At 39.3% G+C, this 21,021-nt stretch overlaps 1 protein-coding gene across 7 annotated transcripts in view; it reads left to right on the forward strand.

Moving 5' to 3' along the window:
• The window catches only part of LOC114559752 (transcription factor SOX-6), a 112,897-nt gene that overhangs the window by 27,565 nt on the left and 64,311 nt on the right, over positions 1-21,021 (forward strand). For all 7 annotated transcript variants that reach the window (XM_028584602.1, XM_028584601.1, XM_028584600.1 and 4 more), the window contains 2 exons: positions 11,801-12,022; positions 14,908-15,118. In XM_028584602.1, the coding sequence (XP_028440403.1) occupies positions 11,804-12,022; positions 14,908-15,118 (430 nt within the window). In that variant the 5' untranslated portion in view covers positions 11,801-11,803. The remainder of the gene's footprint in view (positions 1-11,800; positions 12,023-14,907; positions 15,119-21,021) is intronic.

Genomic DNA, 21,021 nt, shown 5'->3' on the forward strand with positions numbered 1-21,021 from the left:
GCCAGACTTTCCACTCTTGACGTCAGTCATGTTGGAATAAACAACCCCACCTGAGTCTTATATATTTGCCCTGATTCAAAGGCTTAAGTCCATGTGAATAACGGCTGCTGTGATTGGCTGGATTAACACCCTACATGGTTTGAAGTGAGGCCTTGTGCGCCGTGAACAATGTATATTCGCTGTGGGCCAGTAAAGGACAATGGATACCTTGTGTAGTATAGAGAGGCTCTGACCTCGCAGCACACACTCACACCTCTCAACACTCAAAAATGTGACTGTGTACATGTGTTCTTGTACATGTGTTTTGCTTATGTTCATATTTCAGAGAAAGGTAAAGCGTGACTTATTTACTTTCCTTGCTCGGTTTTTCTCAGCTAGTATGAACTGGCCACAGAACTGCCTCTTCAACATTTCTACCCGACATGTGTTTATTTAATATAGGCCACTCGTCCATGGTATCAGATGTATCGTAACCGCTCACACATAACTGTTTCAAATCTCCCAGCCTGTTTCCCATAATACACATATACAGCTAAACACACACACACACTCTATAACAAGTGGCTGCAGCCAGACCAGGGGACACAGGATTGGAAAGGAAAGGATTAGTCAGGATTGTGACAGCTCGACATGCCAGGGGACACTGACATGTCTCCAACTGCCAAACAAGACAACTGCTCCTGGAGAGGAGAAGAAGTTTTCACGGTGCTCCATTGCTGATTCAGCATTGCCTCCCTCACTTCTCCTTTACCGTCTTCACACCGCGTTCAAGTTCAAACTCAAATTCCTGTTTTACATCTCTGCGATTTATTAGACTTTCTCGTCCCGAGTTAATGAAAGGAAGCTCAGTAATGGATAAAACTTAAATTACATTACAGTGTACATAATCATTACCACAATCAGGCCTGACAGTTTATAAAAGATAAGAAACAGAAGCAGGTTTTTTTATTCTTTGTTGTGTTAGATACTGGAGATTCCAATAATCAGAGTTCTGATTTGTTTGTCATTGGTTTTTCTTTGTAGTAGTCATCAGTTATTTTTATTGTTAACAGTTAGCAGTTACATCAACTGCCTCCTTAGCCAAATCCTAAAATAAAAGTTACGTATGCCATACGTACTGTAACTCATATGTCATAAAATATAGGAATATATATAAAATCCATGACATTATGAATTTCATATCTCAGATGGTAAAATTATACAAGCATCATTTTATACTATCGTTGAATTTAAGAATGTCATTTTATGGTGGTGGATAAGGGTGTCACATGAACGCCTGATGTGTTAAAAAATTTAACTATATTCGTCCACATCTCCACTCTTTCCCTTGACATGTCTGTATATGGGACAGAGTTACACACTGCCAAAATGAGTATCAATTAAATCCCGTGTTCTAAACACAGACGACTCATCAGAACCATCTGTACACATTACGCATTCAGGCCGGTCAATAATTCAATAAAAATATGTTGTTGCGACCGAATGAAAGTAGCATGCCTCTGAATAATGCAGCCATTTCATGCTAACAAAGCTGAGGAAATCCTCAAAGCTCTTTCTGAGACAGGGAACAAAGCTCATTGTCAGAGGATAGAGAGGCAACTGGGATTACAATGGGGGCATCAAGTGAAACGACTTGTCAGTCCTAATCTGGGATTAGCAGGCTTTTGCGCCTCCTGGGCGCTCTAAAAGCCACCTGTTTGGACACCCCTTGAGATGATGTGACACTCTAGAGCTCCTTGTTTGATTGTAATTCTGTTGTTTACATCAAAGTTTTAAATGAGTTTGTTTTTTCCGTTATGCTGATACAATCTAACATTCATATCTATTCACAAATAATGTTTGCAAATCTACCATTCATTTGAATTTGCTCAAATAAAAGGTACGTATTTATTAATTTAGTTTTTCTGGTCCCTTGCAAGGCCTTGTAGTCCACCATATCTGAACATCTACTGTCATTATGTGTCTAAATAACAATTAACATAATTGTTCTCCACTTTTGTGTTTTAGAGAGGTTGTGTCCCTCTGTGCCATCATGTCCTCTCAGCTCAACATTAACTGAATGAATTAGTAACATTGCAAAACAGTAAACATGGATGTCTGATTATTGTTCTTAGCTGTGTGAGACCCTCAAGTCCTGTAATGACTTATTGAAGCTCACTTTTTTTCTGCTGCTAGCCTTAGGGCTAATGTAATCACTCTGAAAAATGTGTGAGGGCAGCTGTCGTATCGCCACAGGCTTCTATCATGACTTTCTACTGTTGATGTCACCCTGAAATAGACTTTACTGCCAATGATACTTTTGAAACTTAACCCTTTCGAAAATTAACCCAATTCGACTGCTTAATCTGCTTAGTTTCTTTGATGTAAAGCACAGTAACATATTTGCTTTCCTTTGGGTACTTTTAAAAAATATCCACTTGCATCTTCTGTTTGGACAAATATTGGGTGAGATCTTTTTATATACAGGGGTACAATTTCAAAAACAGTTAATGTTTTTCATCCTTGGAAAAAGGACATCCACAGATTGGTCTATATTCTTAAAATAATTGGATTTCCCCTTGTTTACAGCTGCTGTCACCTATGTGGAGAGATTGAAGCACAAGGCTTAAAACTTGTGTAACAAGTTTATTTGCACATCACAGTGGCATTATGTTCGCGGTGAAAGGTAACTGGTGTAATAATAAGGATAGTGGCTTAAAGTGAGAAGAAGTGGTTCGCTGCTGCTGATAAATAGACTACCACCTTTAAGGTGTGGCAGGCTGTTTGCGCTTTAAGCTGATATAGATCGGAGGTGAAAAGAGGTGAGGGGAAAGAGAGATGATGAAGGGATATAAAGCAAAATGAGTGTCGGTGTAGAGATTTAATCCATAAAAAGTGGATGTTGACTGTTAACAGTTGTCAAGATCATTGTTGAAGGAAGTAAAGCCCTCTCTCTACAAGATATATGAAACATGTTATTACCTACATTTGGCCAAGGTTTGGCAGTGGTCTATTGCACTAGTACACTGTTAAGTGTCATTAGTTATATTTGTCTAAAGACAGATATTTTATCAGATGTATTGTTGAGCCATTACTTTGGCATCATGGCTATCATTGCTTTGATACTCTTAATGTAATGTTTTGAAACCGCTCCTGATTGATTAAGGTATTGTGTCCACCTTTAGCAGATCAACAGTTATTTGTGGGGTTCCTCATGGTTCTAGTCTTAGTGCTCTTCCATTTTTACTAGTTCTGTTTCATTCCTGTTTCCAACCTACATGCTACCTCTGGGTCAAGTAATTTAATTCTTATGCTGAGGAAATAGAAATACATCTGTCCATAAATCCAACTCTCTCTACTTTTAACTCACTAGAAACCTCTTATGCACACTTTAAGTCTTCACTGTCCAGATTTTAACTGGAAATACAACCAAATAGATAGTCTTTGGGCCTCAAGCAAGAGAGCGTGTTAAGAAGGCTATACGTAGTCTGATTTAATATATTTTGCAAACAGCAGGCTAGAAGTCTTAGGTTGGTTTTTGACTGTAATTTGAATTTTGCTTAAAATTACAAAATCACTTCAAAGTCTAAAACATCCAGGACTCACAAAACATCTTGCATGAAATGCAACATGCTTTCAATAGTCAAAAACATGTCTTTAACCATCTATAATTATATTTTTGTTTTATTTATATATATATATATATATATATATATATAAAGATGCCTTGTTCTGCTTTGGTTTGTTTCTATTAAGTACTGTACAAAGTCTGCTGTTTTAGGGGCATAATTTGTCTGTTTATATAATGGCATAGCTACCTGGACAATGTGTTCAACTTTAAGGCTCAATAGACAAAATGTCCACACTGACCAGGTCTTCTAACTACTGTGGGCTGGAGGTATTAGACAAACAGTCCTTTTGAGCCACTGAGTGTTGACTTTGGTCTTCAATGGTTTCTTCAATGGTTTACTCTGTATCGTTGCCATGAAGTAGATACATGCATATGTGTACTGTATTTGTGTTAGCTAGGGGTGTGTTCGCATGCCAGGAAAAATAACAAGCACAAGGGAGGGTGTTGGTCAATAAGGGCACTTCTGGATTTCTTGGGGTCTGCGGTTTTGGTCCGGGTCCCTGAACACAGAGACCCGGCATAGTGGTGTGTGTTTACGCCCACTGTACAAATGATGCATTCATAATTTTTTGAGTGTTCCATCATTGGCTTTGATTGAGATTTTCCATCAGCAGGACTAATGGAGACATCAAACCCCATGTTTGCTCCAGGTGTCTGATCTGATGAGAGACAAAATCCTTAAATTGCAATGCTTGTGAGTATTGAAATATATTCTGTTGACACTGGATACAGTGAATATCTTTCCACATTTTCCTCCATGGAATAAATATGGAATATGTTTTGACAATTTTATATTTGAAGAGATTTGACGGACTATAAAATCTTATTCAATTTTCATGTCAAATTCATGTTTTAAATGTTATTATATGCCAATGAACAGTACATTTGGTGTTTTCATTGATGTATTTGAAGAATAAATTCCTATTTAATGATGCGATTCTGCAACATGACAAATGATTTCCATTAGGTCTTCTGTTCAATAACGCAATCAGTCTTGTTGTTTTGCTTTTTTGATGATTGTTGAATATAGATATACAAACGGCTTTACCTTTCATATTGCCTAACCGTAGAGATTTGGTGTATCTGTATTGCAACTCCCAGGCATCACGTGTCAGTCAAACAGCGTTGGCGGTACTGTGATATCTATCGAGTTCTTTTCCTTGTCTGGTCAGTGATGGTTAGGGGTTGGCCAAATGGACTAAAATTGTTATCATGGTATATGTAACTTTAATACATTTAATGTTTTTACATTTTTTGAAAATGAAATTGAGAAATTGTTAATAAAATAACCAAATGGCAATGTCTCTTCATGGCTTATACATTGCCAAGACTAACCTAAATACATTAGTTTAGTCAAGTTTTTCACATGATAACTTGTAACTGCAATATAGTCTTACTGTTGTAGAATGAAATCCCTTAGTTCAATAAGAGTTAATTCAATTTTAGTCTGTACCCTGCCTGAATGCTGCCTCTGCCCATCCCCTCTGAGTGCCTTGTGGTTGTAAATACTTTCTAACGAAGCCAATAGCTCTTCAGTGAAACATTTGATCACACAATGACTTCTGTTTACCTGAGAATTTGGTTGTGATGGCTGATTGATGTACGCACTGTTCTAACCCAACCATCGCGCACAGAGTCCGCCTTCTGCTTGCTTCCTTTCATTGTTTCACTTAAGTCATGAAAAGGATAGAGAATACCTTCAGTTGCAAGCGATAAGCACCTACACTTTTTAAATAGAGCAGCTACTTGTTGGCTTTGCTGGCAACAGAGCTGCCTCTTACGGTGACATCTATGCTAATGGATTGGAATTTCAGAAAACAAAACAGGTTTTCTTGCTATTAAGGCAGTGAAGAAATGGGCTGGTTTGGGGGTGACTGGCCTTGCCATTGAACGTTTCTATTTTGGGCATAAGAGCTGGGACAAGGGAATCTCTGGGAGAAAAACAGGGCAGTGAGTGTGTGTTCGCATTCCACATGTCTGACCTATGACAGTGCCCTTTGTATGCAGCACTCTGCGATGATCTAATGAGAGTCCAGACAGACCCAATATTTAAGAGCCATTCTCTTACAAGGCCAATTCTCTTGTGCTTTGTTTTCATTTATTTATCCAGGAAAAGTAACTGAGCACACATGTTCTTTTTAGCAATGCCTTGCTACTAAGTCACACCTGGGAGTTGCCCGGTACAACCACAGACTTTTACTGATGGCCACCAAACAACTTCACTGCAGCAATAAGGTTCGAAAGACCTGAGCATTTAGGTGGCAAGGGGTCTAATGATAGAGGCTATCAATTTGCATTATGGTAAGTGTAAGATCCAGCTTTTTTTTTTAGCTCGACCTATTCAAGAGACTAAAAGTCAGGATATCTTGGTCTCTAGTACTTTGATTTTGACCATTTCTTTTAAATCTGCCTCTTCTGAGTTGCTCAACTTTATGTTAGTGCATCACAAAATCTTTGGAGTGTACCTTTAAAGGATAGTCTTAATTTATAACAACTTGCAACAGGTGCCCCTTTGCTTTTCTATTTAAACCTTTAGTTTCCTTTTGCTTTTCCATTGTGTTTTTGTTTTGGACTGTCTCTCTTTCTCTTTGGCATTTCCCACTTCCTAAGTTCTATCCAGCTGGGACGGCTGGAGATTTTACACCCAATTGGTCGAGTCGAAGGCCTTTGTCGGAGCCCTTCTCTCGCTCTACAAGTGGCAGAAGGGACCTGGGTTGTGAATGGCGCTTTGTGTACTGTTTTTCTAAGAGGGGGCCCTCTCTCTCCTGCTCTCATCTGTCACAGGTCCCCCTCCGTCCATGCTCCACAATGCCTGATTGTTTCTGCCAAGTCGCCAGGTTCCAGGCCAGATCTGAACAACGCTTTGCTGCCAAATTCCGACCCCGATTTCGTTTTTCTTTCACTCACAAAGGGATTCTAAGTTACTGTCCACATTTTAGAAGGGGACTCAACTAGCTATCCAGCAGCAACAGTTTGTTTGTTGAATGTGTCTCTGAGCTAAAGGCTGTAAGAATGTAGGCAACAAAGGAGGGAAGGGGACTTAAACCTAAATGCTCAAAGAGAACAGTAAAACTACTGAGCATATCTTTATTGTGATTAATTACATTAGGTAACATATATAGTCTTATTCAACTGAGATGTTGGCTTGTGGGATGACCAACCTGACTTCATGCTCATAAAAAAACATGCAGGAAGATGAAAAATTAAAACTCTTCACTCAACAGTGTGCGCTTTGTTTAGTTTTCAAGCAATCTCACCAGTATCAATTTCCAAGAAATATTTCAGATAGGAGAGCTGCTTACAGGGGAAAGAGATGATGTTTTTCTAGAGGTTTGACAAAATGAAAAGGCTTTCGGAAAGCCTCAAGGTGATGTGTATGAAAAATCTATTTGTTTTTCACATATCAGTGCAACATTATCGTTTTCTGAGAGTGTTTCCTTGTAGCCAAAGTCATTCTTTTGTTGGTCTCGTTGGGAGAAGGTTGTTCCTTTAGCTATAATCACTGAATTTCTTCCTTACTTCTCATTAGGTACCTGATATTGCAAAGCATAAGAGCTGCGGTCAGAGAAGAAAACACACATTTACAAAGTATTTTTCATTTTAAGAAATGAAATGAAATAGATATTTTTTCTTAATGCCCATGCATCTTTTTTAGTGCAGTGGTATCCTATAAAAGGCTGTTCAAACTAATCTGAATAGGAAAAACCTGTGGTACCAATGTTTTTTTGCAAAAGTAGTGATGGCTGTATCTCTCTGTTTTTCTTCATGTCATGACCGAAGCAGCTGCAGGCTGAGGGCAACACATACATGAGCTGGATAGAAGTTCCTCCTCTATTTCTTCTGTTTCTTGTGTTGATTTATATTGTTATCGCACAGTACGCAGCAACCCATTATGGTGATACTTGGTAGTTGGTACTTTATTCTGACACTGTGTTATAGTGAATGGAGTCGTTAAAAGTAGTTTTTCATTTACACTCTATCATCAGTTGTTTTCCATCTGATGTTGAAGAAAGTAAAGGCAAAAGTAAGAAGTCATGTTTTTTTTTTAACATTATGTACAGTATATTCCTATGTATGTTACTAACACTAAGTATGCCTGACAGACACACAGCTTATAACCTTGCAGCTAAACTAATTAATGTGGTGGAGACGTGGGGACATACTGGGTAAGTGGCTGCATGTGTCTGAGCAACATCGTGGCGGCTAACCCTCACAGAAAGGTGAACTGGGACTCAGTTGCCTGCTTGTCTGTTAACGGGAAATGATTGGTTAACGAGGGTCGACTGCTGGTCAGAAAAATAAATCAATTAAAAGTAGCATCCCTGATGCCCATCATTTTACATTACAACTTTTGAAGGTAGCACCGAATATGTGAACAGTGAAGACAGTGAAGAATTCATTTTATAATCTACTGTAATTTGGTTAAACTGTGCAAAAACAGAGATCAACAATTTTAGCAGAAAATACAGTTTTCTGTATTGAAAAAAAAATCGTCACAATTTATCCTAAAACTGACAAGTGATAAAAAAAAAGAAAAAAAGACCGTAGCTCCTGAACTCATCCCACAACAATAAATTGGTAGAGCTTAACCTTTGCTGTGTTAGTTAAACAATGGAGTCATCTAAACACTGGCAATGTGATTGTATGCCTGATGACGAGTGCATGAAGATCTGTTTTCCTGCCCCAACCAATCACAAAAGGCCTTGTGGCATGCTTACCAACAAACCCCCGCACTGTTGCATGATGATACCATATCAGTGGCAGCGAGTTATGGGGCTGGGCATTCCTGGCCATATGAGACACCAGTTCCAAGAAACTAACTCTTAAGCTCCCTCATAAACACAGCACCAGCAATATTGTCAGCTAAATATAGGCTCTCCTCTGCCTTCTCCCTCCCCGGCTCCCCATCGCTCTCTCATCGCTCCAGTGTGGATCGCAGGAGTTGATCATGGATTAGTAACTTGCTGTTTGCTGGTTGTCCGGGGTCTTATAATCTTATGTACTCATACCGCTGTGTGAAACAACCAAGGTCTGGAGAAATTTAAACCTCAGGTTGACAGGTGTCACTATCCCAATCAGTCAAATGCAGTAGGTGGAGCAAGGCTCTGATGGCAAGTTGTAAAATAAATAAAAGTTAGACTTCACCTAGACTTTATGACTGTGACTATTTGTTATCATTCACTAAACTGCCCCCCCCCCCCCGTTGTACTCTTTATTGTTATGTCTGATGAGTTTGTGGTATTGTGTATGTGTATGTGGCTTGTGATTGTTTTGTCAGAAAAATAAATAAAATAATGTTCATTACCTAAACTGGCACAGGTCAGGCTGCAGAGGTCTATTAGCTGTTGCAGTCTTGGTGCTGAATTCAGATTTTTTTTTTTGTGAGCATTAACCCCTGACGGAATTATCTAGTTTTTACAATGCTAAATGTTCCAGTTTCTTCTCCAGCTAGTGGCTAAGATTGACTGTTTGGTGCTTGGCAGCTAGCTTACGATGGGGTTTTAGAGCTGAAAACAGCTGTCTGCTGCGTCTGAAAAAGACACTGATGAGAGTGAATGAAGCACTAAAATGTTCGTTAGAGCAGAGTCATAACTATCCGCAGGTTTTTCTTCATGATAAGCCTTTCACAGACAGTCATTTGATCCATAATTTATATAAAAAATATTGATTATAGCCGTTTCAATTTAGCTTGTGCTCTTAGCTGGACCAATTTACAGTGAGGTTACGATAGATTCATCTTCAATTCCCTTATTTCCCTAATTTCTTCGGGAACAGTGTAAAGGTCAGAATCACAGTAATCCAGATATCCTAAAAAGATGATTATAGAAAGAGATTTTTTTTGACATTGAGCTTGAAAAGGGAGAAAAAATTGGGATTTGTTTTTGGTAAAATCAGAGTAAATTAGGCAAGTATTGCAGTTGGTTTCCAAACTACAGAAGAAAGTGATGTAAGTTACGAGGGTGTACTATTAATGGTTGTCCAACATCTTCAGGTCAGAGTTGAGTGAGTCTCAGTTTTCATAGCTGCCACACTACCCAGCCCTCCTCTGATTTAACCTGCATAACAGAGTCACTGGAAGCTGCATTCTGACACAAGTAGTAAAACATGACATGCACAGACGTCATGACCCTCAGAATCACTTTACAATAGTCAACCCTACATGATAAGCTCTTTCACATAACACAACACACTCAGATATACTGTACATCCAGATGCACATGTATTGATGGGTCTTTGCTTGCACACACTTTTCATGCTTTATTGATGTTTTTTCCCCACGCATTTTCTCCATCTATTCATCCTCTCATTCTATCTCATATTGACGTTTGGTTTCAGTCTGCTATCTTTCTCTTATCAAGTCCCTCTGTAAATTATGTATTTTCACCTTTTGCTTCCTCCCCACGCATGCACTCTGCAGCCGTGCTCTTTCCCTTCAGACATATGAGTGAGGGTCAGATTTACGTTCAAGGGCACACAGGAGGCTGCATATTTCAGAGATGGACAGCCTGCTGTGATTTACAGACCGCTAACACGGAAGTGGCAATCTGTTTTACTTCACAGAAGTTGTGTGTATGTGTGTGCTCGTGGGTGACTGGTGCGCTCTGGTTTTCAGGAATCAGAAGAAAACAGTCTGACGTCCTTTCTGCTGGCATTGTCAGTTTTCACCTAGTGATTTTGTGTGGACGTGTGTTTGCCTCTATGGAATTGTTTGAGTGTGTGTGTGTTTGTGTGTGTGTGTGTTATTACTTACAATGACCAATTAGCCACATAAGGATAACACAATGTGGAAAATCCTTTAAAAGTGGGCTTGTGTTTAGATTTAAAAAGATTTTTTAGGGCTGAGATTAGGCTACACGAGAGGAGGGTTAAGAAATAAATGTGCTCAACGAAGGTCCTCATAAGTATAGTGCAACAAAGGGAAGTCATTACAGTAAATTACGTATTAGCCTAATGACTCTCCCAGGCTGAGGCTCACATAAAGAAAAAAAGAGATTCTTTTCCACTGAAACTCAGTAGCACGGCGTCTGCTTCTTTTTAACAGCTCTGAGGTGATGAGTGGCCTTGATGCTGCTTAATAGATTAATAGATTATCCCCATGGCAGTATGTGCTTAATGTGCATGTGTGGGCGGAACATTCAGCGTGAATGTATTGCCGTCATTAAAAGTTGCTCAGAACGAGTGTGTCCGATTAAAAGCCAGAAGTATGATATGTACTTTCAATTGCTTGTGTGTGAGTGAGCTGTAATTACATCGTCAACCATCATGTGTCTGCATTTTAAATAAAGTTGTGGTTCTGAATGAACTATTCAAATGCGTGGTTATAAAATCTCCACTTTTTGTGTGTGTGGCTTCGATATGCAGTCAGGGGTGGACACATTTTTTTCAGTATTGGACATGCTCAAAGAAGAGCACCCAACATTTTTTTGGTAGAATTATAGTGATTGCTGATTTACATTAACCCAGCTGCAGCTACGGAAGCTGTTCAAACAGTGCACATTACCGTGGGTTACAGTTTATTAAGGGTCATATGGATATGATGCTTGATATTGGAAGCATCTAAGATAATTGTAAAGTCCATCTGTCTATCCAGTTATAGCCTAAAAATGACATGAACACACTTTTGTTTAAAAAACTATTTGTTGAACATCCTCAGAAAGTGAAAATAATAATAATAATGAATAAAGCACTTAAAATACAATTAATAAAAATTTACTGAAACAGTAGAACCAGCACAGGCACTAACACAAACTTTGATAAATACACCTAAACTTTGATAAATACACCTAAGAAGCATACCTACAATAAATATAGTAAACAATAATGCTAAAATATGATTTAAGTCAGGTAAATATGTTTCCTTTATTTAGACAATAGTTACAGTAAAGAAATTAATGTCGAATTAATACTGTACTCTGATGTACCAAAGTACCATAATCTATGTTCATTGTAAAATGGTAGAGACATAGAGAATGGTATACTTTACTCATTTTATATACAAAAATATTAAACTTTATGTATGGAAAAGTGCTTATTTTTCACTTTGGGAAAGAGTGTAAGTCCTCTCCTCTCCTCTCCTCTCCTCTCCTCTCCTCTCCTCTCACTAAACTAGCCTAAAATGACATGTGGCAATGCACCAGTACAAACTGAGGCCACATAGTTACAGTAAAACCATTTCCTCTTTTCCTTCAGAGAATGATGTCTTCCATGAGAGCAACGCCTCCCTTTCACCCACCATCTGAGGAAGAGGAAGCGATGGGTCAGGACAATGCGGCCTGGGCCAGCGAGGAGCGAGAGGGCCCAAAGGAGACACCGTCTCCCTCTTTGCATGACCGACCCCACCCGGACGAGCTACAGCCAATCAGACAGAAGCTGACGGATGCTGAGTGGGAGAACGTGGTGCCTGCTGCGATGGTGAGATGGGAATTACGCACAGAGCTAAGAAATTGACCATGTCTTATCTTGAGATATGTTGCTATAACTCAACTCTATAAAACAAATGTGGTCAGTGGGTGTACACAGTGTACACACACACTCAGGGCACACAACTCATAAAACACACATGAAATACATGCAGGGGTACACAGGGTGTGCAAATTCTCATGCATTATGATGATTGTGCACAATTGAATATACACACACACACACACACACACACACACATACATACATACACACACGCACGCACGCACGCACACACACACACCAGTGGTCCTCTCTGGTCTGTGTGCTGCAGGCAGTGCTGTAGGCAGCCCAGTGAGGCTTCTCCTCTAGAGAGTTATAGCCCTTGGTACATGCCTTGGTTCTTCTTATCACCACAGCCTGTTTTTATGTGTGCGCGTGCGTGCGCGTGCGTGCGTGTGTGAGAGGGAGTGTGTATTTATGTATGTAGGTACTGTATGTGTCAAGGTGTTAGTTACTTAGCTTCAGGTTCTGTTGGTCCCTAATGGAAGAGGCGTGTTTGACTTCAGCCTTTGAGGAAAGTAGAAAGTTCTGAGAATAAAGTTTCTTTAGGTATCAGTGTTGTGTCAGGATACATTTAAAATTTCCCAAACAAAAGTCCTATTCATTTTAAATTTTTTTTTTAATTTTGGATTGTGTGATTTTACTAAAATATAATTATATTTTCTGTTGTTGTCTTGATATTATACCTCAATTTTATTTCTCAGCGCATAATCAGAACTTTAAAGGCGGCACGGTTTCTTCCCACCCTAAAGACATGCATGCAACTAGTACTACAGTTGAAAATTAGCGGACTGGCTAACACTGGCGCATTTACAGAAATGTTGATTAATGTGCATTGTCCTAATATAAATAAATAAAATCTTCTTCTTCTTCTTCATCAGTGTCAGGGTTCAAAGATGCCTTGAAGACAAATGTTCCTGAATACTTAATGCTTGTTAAAGCCTGATAGGAGCCTATAATAAAGAAGTGATTTTAGAAGTTTTTTCTTAGTTTGTTCTAAATTAGAAAACAATTATGAAAAGGACAAAATAAAGTTTTTGGCCACTGGTTAAAAGGGTAAAAATAATACTATGGAAGATGTATTCATGTAATGGACGTTCATTAATATAAAAAAGTTACGCACTAAAGCTTTAAAGCAAATATTTGTGGAAAAAAAAGTCCACTGTCCAATAAGTGAAGGACAGTTTTAAAAAAAACAACTGTTTTTACAGATTTCTCTTAAATGTGTCTTGCATTACAAAGGTACCCAATGAAAGTTGACGTTATTACACACCATTTTTAATTAGTGTGTAACAAACTTTTGAAAAGCTATAAAGTCAAGTACATTTTTTATTTACTTGGTCAAATATTTCATTTTCGCATACATGAATAATGCCTTTGTATCTAGAGTGATTGCCTTGCTTAAGGACAACTAACATCACAGTGTAGACATGGACAATATCTGCTGCAGACAGAATGTGTGACATTTTGGTTTTTAATATGATCTGGGCCTAATCTGGCCTTTCTGCCTCAATCATGCTGCTCATGATAAATCCTTGGTAGCCTTATGCAGCTGAAAAAACACACCTGAACAATCCACGAGTGACACACTATCTCCTAATCCTTATTACAGAGGCATCTTCCGCCTTAAGACAAAGTGAACAACAGGGCCTCCTGGAGTCATTTCAAGGGTGTCTTAAGATCCTGCTGTTACTTAAAGCCCCCCTGTCTTTGAAACATAAGCCTCCTAAAGTTCTTTGAGATCCCCCCACTCTGTAAGGGGAGGAGAAAGCATCCAGAAATAGCCCCGGTGTTAGAACACCTGTGCTACAGTGTCTGTTGTTGGGACAATATGGTCGTCTTGAAGGGCTTATGTATCTTCTTGGTAAATATAGACTCCTTGTGCCTCTCACTTAACTCATAACCCAGCCGAGCAAATAGCAATGGGGCAGAAACACTCTGGTCATTCAGCACAAACTACAAAAGGCCAATCAATGTAGTTACTACTAAGTTAGCATTACCTCAGACAATAAAGTCTATAAATGTAGAGCCAACAAGTAGGCTTCTTTGTTGATTTGTGGGACTTTGTGTGCCTGTCAAAACATTGGAAGACTGTAGATCCATAATTATTCCAGGACCATAAAACAATAAATAAAATACAAGAACTTAATTAGAGCTGTATATTGTAATGTTTTTAGGGTAAAAACGACAGAGGTCCAGACTTTCAGGACTTAATTTGTACTTATCCAAGGTTGCCTTTTTTGTTCGCTGAAGTTCACAGTATTTCTATGTTGTGGTCATGCCCCTCCTTGCCTTAGTTATGGGTCATTATTAGAGAGGTGACATCTGATAGAAGACAGGAAACCAGGAAAGAGATGGGGAAAGACTTGCAAACCAGGTTTCACGGCCACTCTTTAATTTTTAAAACCCTTCAATTGCAACAAACACTGACATGTATGTGTAATAATAGAATCATAGATTCGAGAGTAGACCCAACCAATAAAGAAATGTAATGTGGTGACACCACAGGGCTCCCGATGACAGATACATCAAGTACTCGTGACGCTCTGTCAGTAGCAAAACGCAATCCAAAAATTTACCTTTTTCCGTATCACGCCAGTAAGCCCATGCCAAAGTAAAGCACCGCTGAAAAAGCATCAGCTAAATCCAAATAATAATTTAAGCATATGCAGTATATAGATATAAGAGCTGTGGGATGTATTAGTCTGGTCTGAACCAAATAGAAAACAAGTCAATGAAAGGGCACAAGTTCGCAGCTTGCATCAAACCCGCATCAGTGCAGATATATTCCAGAAGTTCTAATCTTCGATCTCTTATTTTCCGTCTCTTCCTAGGACAATGAAAGCAGTAAAGGCTGCTCAGTCTACTCCTACCGGACTAACTCTACCTCTCCACCCAAGCCAGAGGAGTGTTCCAGGGATCGCGGGGATCCAATGATCAGCCTCGCCTTCGGGACGCCGGAGCGCCGCAAAGGAAGCCTGGCAGACGTGGTGGACACACTGAAACAGAAGAAACTTGTGGAGCTGACCAAGACAGAACACGACGGTAGGCCATAGTCTTCAGCTTAAGGCGTGTGCATTTGTGTGTTTCTTGATATGGTTGGGTCAAACAAACAGGACTTTCACCCAGGAGACCCCCGTCCGTGCCCAGTGTGAAACCAAGAGTCAACGTTGACTTGTTTTTACGTAACGTACTTATCCTACGTCACGTACTTAACCTGACTTAACTTACGTAATGTACGTTACTTAAATTACGTAACAAACAATATCCCAAACCATGATTTTTTTCTAAACCTAACCAAATAGTTTTATTTTAATTCACAACATTTACCACATTTAAAACAACGGTTTCACATCATGCGGCAGTCGCTTTCCTTGAAGCGTAATTGAGAATACAGTTTAGTTGTTTTTGAGAAGACAGGGTTGGTTGTTGTATGTCAACAGAAATGTAGATGAATTTATACATCCTCAACTGACTAACATAAGGCAGTAAGCTAGAGCATAGACTGAATAGCAGCACATAAACAGCAAGTAAATGTGCTAACAATAGTTAGCAGGCCATACAAACAATGAGAAATCATGGCTATAATTAAAATAAAATTCAGATTTCAGGTTTAACATAATTCTAAAGAATGTTTAACCGTTGTCGATTTTCAACAGTGACAGTTTTGCTATGGATATAAAACGGACTGAAGGGCTCCTAAACACAGTTTCAGATCCGAGTTTATTCCCTCACATTTGATAGACAGGATGCTGTTGTCGCTCATTTTCTCTTCACTTACACACAAAGCGAACAGAGAGAACAGGCTTACCTGTATTTTGTTTTCCCTTTCTGAACACATCCTCTCTAGAAGATCTTTGAACATCTAAAATTACAACTGACAGATCCTTTTGCTCGTTAGATCACAATATCAATCAGTGAAAACACAGGTTTCCCTTTCTCCTCGGCTCCTCTGATCTACACCACTAACACAGGAAAGCGCTGGAGTCTCCCAGCATGCCTCAGCCTGCCCCTTCTCACCCCACAGCAAGCCAGATCTAAAACCATCTAACACCCCTCTTTACTGTTATGTGCACATAGTAATCATGATGATATCAGAGGAGTGCTTTATCTCTCTCATTTAAAGGTTTTACTTTGTTATTGATACAGTAAAGTGGGCCAGAATGGGACAGCCAGAGGCAGAATACAACACACAGTGTCTTTAGTTGAAAGACAGGTAGCTTTGCCTCTTATCTACAGTAAGGAAACCGGTTTGAAAGGAAAAAACTTGTGTGTGAGCGTGTTCAAATGTGTTGTGAAATCTTCCTGTCAAATCAAAGGGGACATGGTTGGAAGGAAATGCTGGGGGACAACTTTAAGAGTGTGTCTTATTTTCATTTTTTTTTTCCATCACATGTATAGGTTTCCCATTCTCTCCCATCCAACTACTACCAGGGCTCGACCCTGCTAAGCTTCTGAATCTGCTTCTTTTTAATCTCATGCCGGTTTCTGCACACAGTCAGTCAGTTCAAATCAAATGTTCCTGTTTGCTGCAGTTTGTTCTAAAATATCCATCACAGTGAACAAAAACAAAACAAAGTTTCTTAGGATTCTCATTTTTTCTTTATTTAATTGCAAACGTTTTCAGATCTCTTATTGGACCGTGGATATTTCGTGCTTTTTAATTGAATGAGCAAAGCAATGCAAACCGTACATGTCATATTCAAAAGGTGGTCAACAACATGTTTCCTATTCTTAATATCATTTGTAAAAGTGAGTGAATATGTGTTATATTTATTGTTATCTTGGGAACAGAGTTGGAAGTAAATATAGCAAATAACACACAAATACTATTTACGTAATGTTTAATGTGGGGCAAAAATGAAGGATTCATGATGTATTCAGATTCTGAAAAAAATGAGCATAACGTTGAATTTGAGGTTCCTTTATTGATGATTTGGGGTGCAGCTTCTAGCTTCAAAATAAACTGGAAAATTAACTGGAAACCATATAAGAAAACATATATAGAAATAATTTAAAAAGATGCACTTTTCTTTGGAGTCCGTCCTGTGTAGTGTCTAAAAAAAGACAAGCTCTAGTTGTGCATGAGTACAAAAATGTTCAGCAGCCGATTTTACATGCAGATACATCAGCAGCACCACGGTTCTTTCTTAAATACAGCCTGAAACATTTCATCCAATGATGCCCAAAGATGACTCAGATTTCCTGCACATTTTTCCTCTACTTTGGAAAATAAGGAAGAAAAAAAAACCACCTTGCTATTGAGTTTGTCTCTTCCTTTGCTAATTAGCTGCTATCCCCGAGGACTAGTGGCATTGATCCCGCTGCAAACACTCAGAAAAAAGACAAAGACAAACAAGATAAACATGTGCAATATAACCATGCACACTGAATCATACAGTGTTTAGCATGAATAATAACTCTGCCCTGTAAGTGTTCATGTGAATTGATGTGATCCTTCAAGATGCATTGTAAAAATGTCGTTCATGCACTGCTGTGGTAATGCATTTCATTTTGAGCCTAATGTAAGCCTACATAATGGAGGTTGACAGATTTTTTCCCCTCCACTAATGAGTTTAGTTCAAATGAGAGGAGGTGATCAATAGATGGCTGAGGCTGAATGTTTCATTAGGTGAGTTCTCCTTCAGTTCCATTCAAAACTGTTGAGCGATAAACCGACACACCCTTTTTTCTTTTTCTCATTTGTTCATTTTGTTGAAATAATGCTTTTTCATTTCATCACAACTTGTTCTCCTTCACTATATGATGATGGGATTGCTGTTTCTCTTTCTATCCTTGAACCTTTGAAATCACTTTGGGCACATTTTTGGAATCCCTCTTCAACAGGCAACCTTGCTCACGTGCTGATTTAAAGCTTTGTTGTGTGTCACTGGTAAAGGCAAAGCATTTCAAATTCATAAGCTGTCAGTTTGTTTTGTTTTGTGAAAGGTATGAAATGCACACAAGAGTGCAAGACCAACCTGCTAAATAGGCTTATATACTGATTCCTGATGTGGCACACACGGTGACGGATCACTTAAAGTGATCCGTGATATTATGCTTTTTTGGCTTTTTCCCTTTCCTTTATTGTGTTATATATCTTTTTATTGCACGTTATAGGTTTACAAAGTGAAAAAGCCCAAAGTCCCCCCCAAAGGGACTTACCATCTCCAACAGAAAACACTGTTCACAAACTGCTCCAAACAGCTCTATTGTAGTCCAGCCTTTACTTCAGAGACAAACATGGTCACTTTGTAATACACGTTATGATGCTCACCTAGCTGCTAGCGTGGCACTCCCTCATACTCTGCTTCTAACTGGCTACTCGTCTTTGCCTAGCTACTGCGCATGTGCGACTCCCAACAAAAAATGGATAAAAGTGCGATGCCTCACTCTGTACCTAAAACAGAGAGCTCAACACACAGGGTGAAAAGAGGAGCTGCAGCAATGTGCAGTACGACAAAAAGATGGTGTTTTTTGAAAATTAAACCATGTAAACACATTCTGATGTAACCTCTAAATAAAATTACGAACCTGAAAATAAGCATAATATGAGCACTTTAAAACTCCACAAGTGTATTCCAAGTTGTTTTTTTCTGACTCTTCAGTGCCACGTGTTCACTTAGACTGACACTTTGAACGTGGCCTATCATAACAACTCAAACGGTAAGAACATTAAAGCCTGAACAATGCCGTCCCTTGCCTTGTCCTCCACCTCCCGCTGAAAAGAGTTCAGTCAGCTGAGCTCTCCCAGGTTAGATTGGCTGTATGATCAAATAGAACAGAGCCTATTAGCCACTGAGCGCTCACTTAGCCTAACATGGCTGACCCCTCTGTGCACTGTAGCCCTGAGCTGAAGTGTGGATGATGTCGTTGTTAGCCTCCGCGCTGCGCTCACCCCCTGTCGGCACGCAGTTAGCCGCCCGCTACTCCGAGGAGCCCTAAGTGCCTGTGACAGTTCTAATGAATAGACATCGCCTCACTTTGTAATGTAGGAGATTTTTTTTTCGCCCAACTGCCACCTCAGCTTTTAAAAGCTTTATCAAGATGTCTTTAAGATTGTGTATTACCACACAGCTGGTTGCTGCAAATACGTCCTTTCTGCCTTTCAGAACATACAAGCCAAAAGGATGAAGGTCTGACATTTTTTGCATTCATGTTGAAATGTGCCTGCATTGTGTGAAGGCTTAGATACAAATACTTCATTCAAAAGGCTTTTTCTATACCGTTATAGCAATTAGTACTTATTCAACTGTTAGACTGGTTACTGAATATAATGTTAAAGGCCAGCCTGAGGGAACATCAGAAGAGAAAATGTGGCCACCAGACATGCTGTGGCATAGAAACACTCCTCCATCCTCTGTCATTTTGTAGCTTAAAATAAAAGATAGAGAGGATGAGAAATAAAAGGCTGTAATAAACGAGAAATAAGAGAAATAACCCAAACAACAACCCGTCTCTTAACATTGATGGGTGCCTCGTTAGCAATCATTAATCTGAATTCACCTGTCCCTGAGCCCTCAATGCAAAAAGGGAAAAAGCAGTCAGGAGTGGAATGCCAAACCAAACCATTCTGGGATGCTGCCCGATGGACGTTAAACCCAGTGAAGTGTGCAATCAAGCTCCCTCAGTTTTGATGACTGAATTATCATTATCTGTATTGTTGTGTCTCCATGGGGCCGACCCGCTGTTAACGGGGCCTGGCATGGGCAAGTTGCCCTCGTGCCAACTTCGTCAGCCATCTAATGTGCCCAGAGCAGCTCTGGAGCCTGGCAAACACTTAACATCACTCTAATCCCTGCTCACGCCAGAACCCGTATGAATTACTGTGCAATTCATGTGTTTCATTTGCAAATGAGATCGGGCACAATTACCACTACACTGTACTGCTGTAAAGAAGCAAAGGGGACACCTGTGTGTGACTAATTTATGAATTCAACTAAAGTACGTAAACTGGACACGAGTTATGTGTCAGGAGATATCTTTGATATATATAAGAACAACACATCTGCTGTTGTCTGAGATGAAAGCATGGAGACTGACTGGATACAACAAGGCTTAAAGTCAGGCAGTGTACAACTCATAGATTTGATGCGACATTGCTCTCTTATGATTTTTTTTTTTATGATCACGGGACATTCACGGTGTTGACAGGCAGTCAGAGACTATGTGACGGTTACCCATCAGTCTGACGAGGCATTGGTCTCCGAGATTTGTCCACAATATAATAAAGAAAATCTCGTACAGATCCAAAGGAAAGGAAAAAAACAGCAGATTTAGTTGCTACCTCAAGGCACACACTATGTATTCATAAAAGCCCAGACTAATGATACTGTTTCATATTTGTGAACACCACCCACTGCCCCTCCCGTCATGTGGAAATGGCCAACATCGCAACTTCCAATCTGGCATTAGTGGCAACATGATGCATTTCTGGGATCCAACAAACCTGGCTTTCTTTTCATAAGTCACCATGACTGTCTTGAATTGATTAATTTTTGCGGAAACCTGAACTCATAATTAAGTGCAAAACACTAAGCCATTTTCCATTTTTGTCTGCACAATGTCAGCAATGCACGACTAAAGGGCCTGTTAACATGTTTTCTCAATCAACTTCTTATGATGAGAAATGGGTTCCTATGTCAACTGAAATAAAAAAAAATTTAAAAAACCAAAAAAAATAAAACAATATTTTAATCAAAAATCGGGTGAGAGTTGAGGGGCTCGTTGCGTGTAGTGGCAGACCATTGTCACTCAAATCTGATCAAACACACCATGTCCAGATGAAGCAGATTACCTGAGTTTTAAGGTGTTAAACTCTTTAAATAAATAATACCTAAGGATTTTGTTTTCAAAATTTTAAAAGTTATTAAAATAAGTAATTTAGGGGGGCTTTAAAACCTTGTAGTTTACTTTTCATAAAGCCGCTTAGAGTCAAAGCCATGGCG

This window comes from Perca flavescens, chromosome 8 (genome assembly GCF_004354835.1).
Source record: "Perca flavescens isolate YP-PL-M2 chromosome 8, PFLA_1.0, whole genome shotgun sequence".
Classification (NCBI taxonomy): domain Eukaryota; kingdom Metazoa; phylum Chordata; class Actinopteri; order Perciformes; family Percidae; genus Perca; species Perca flavescens.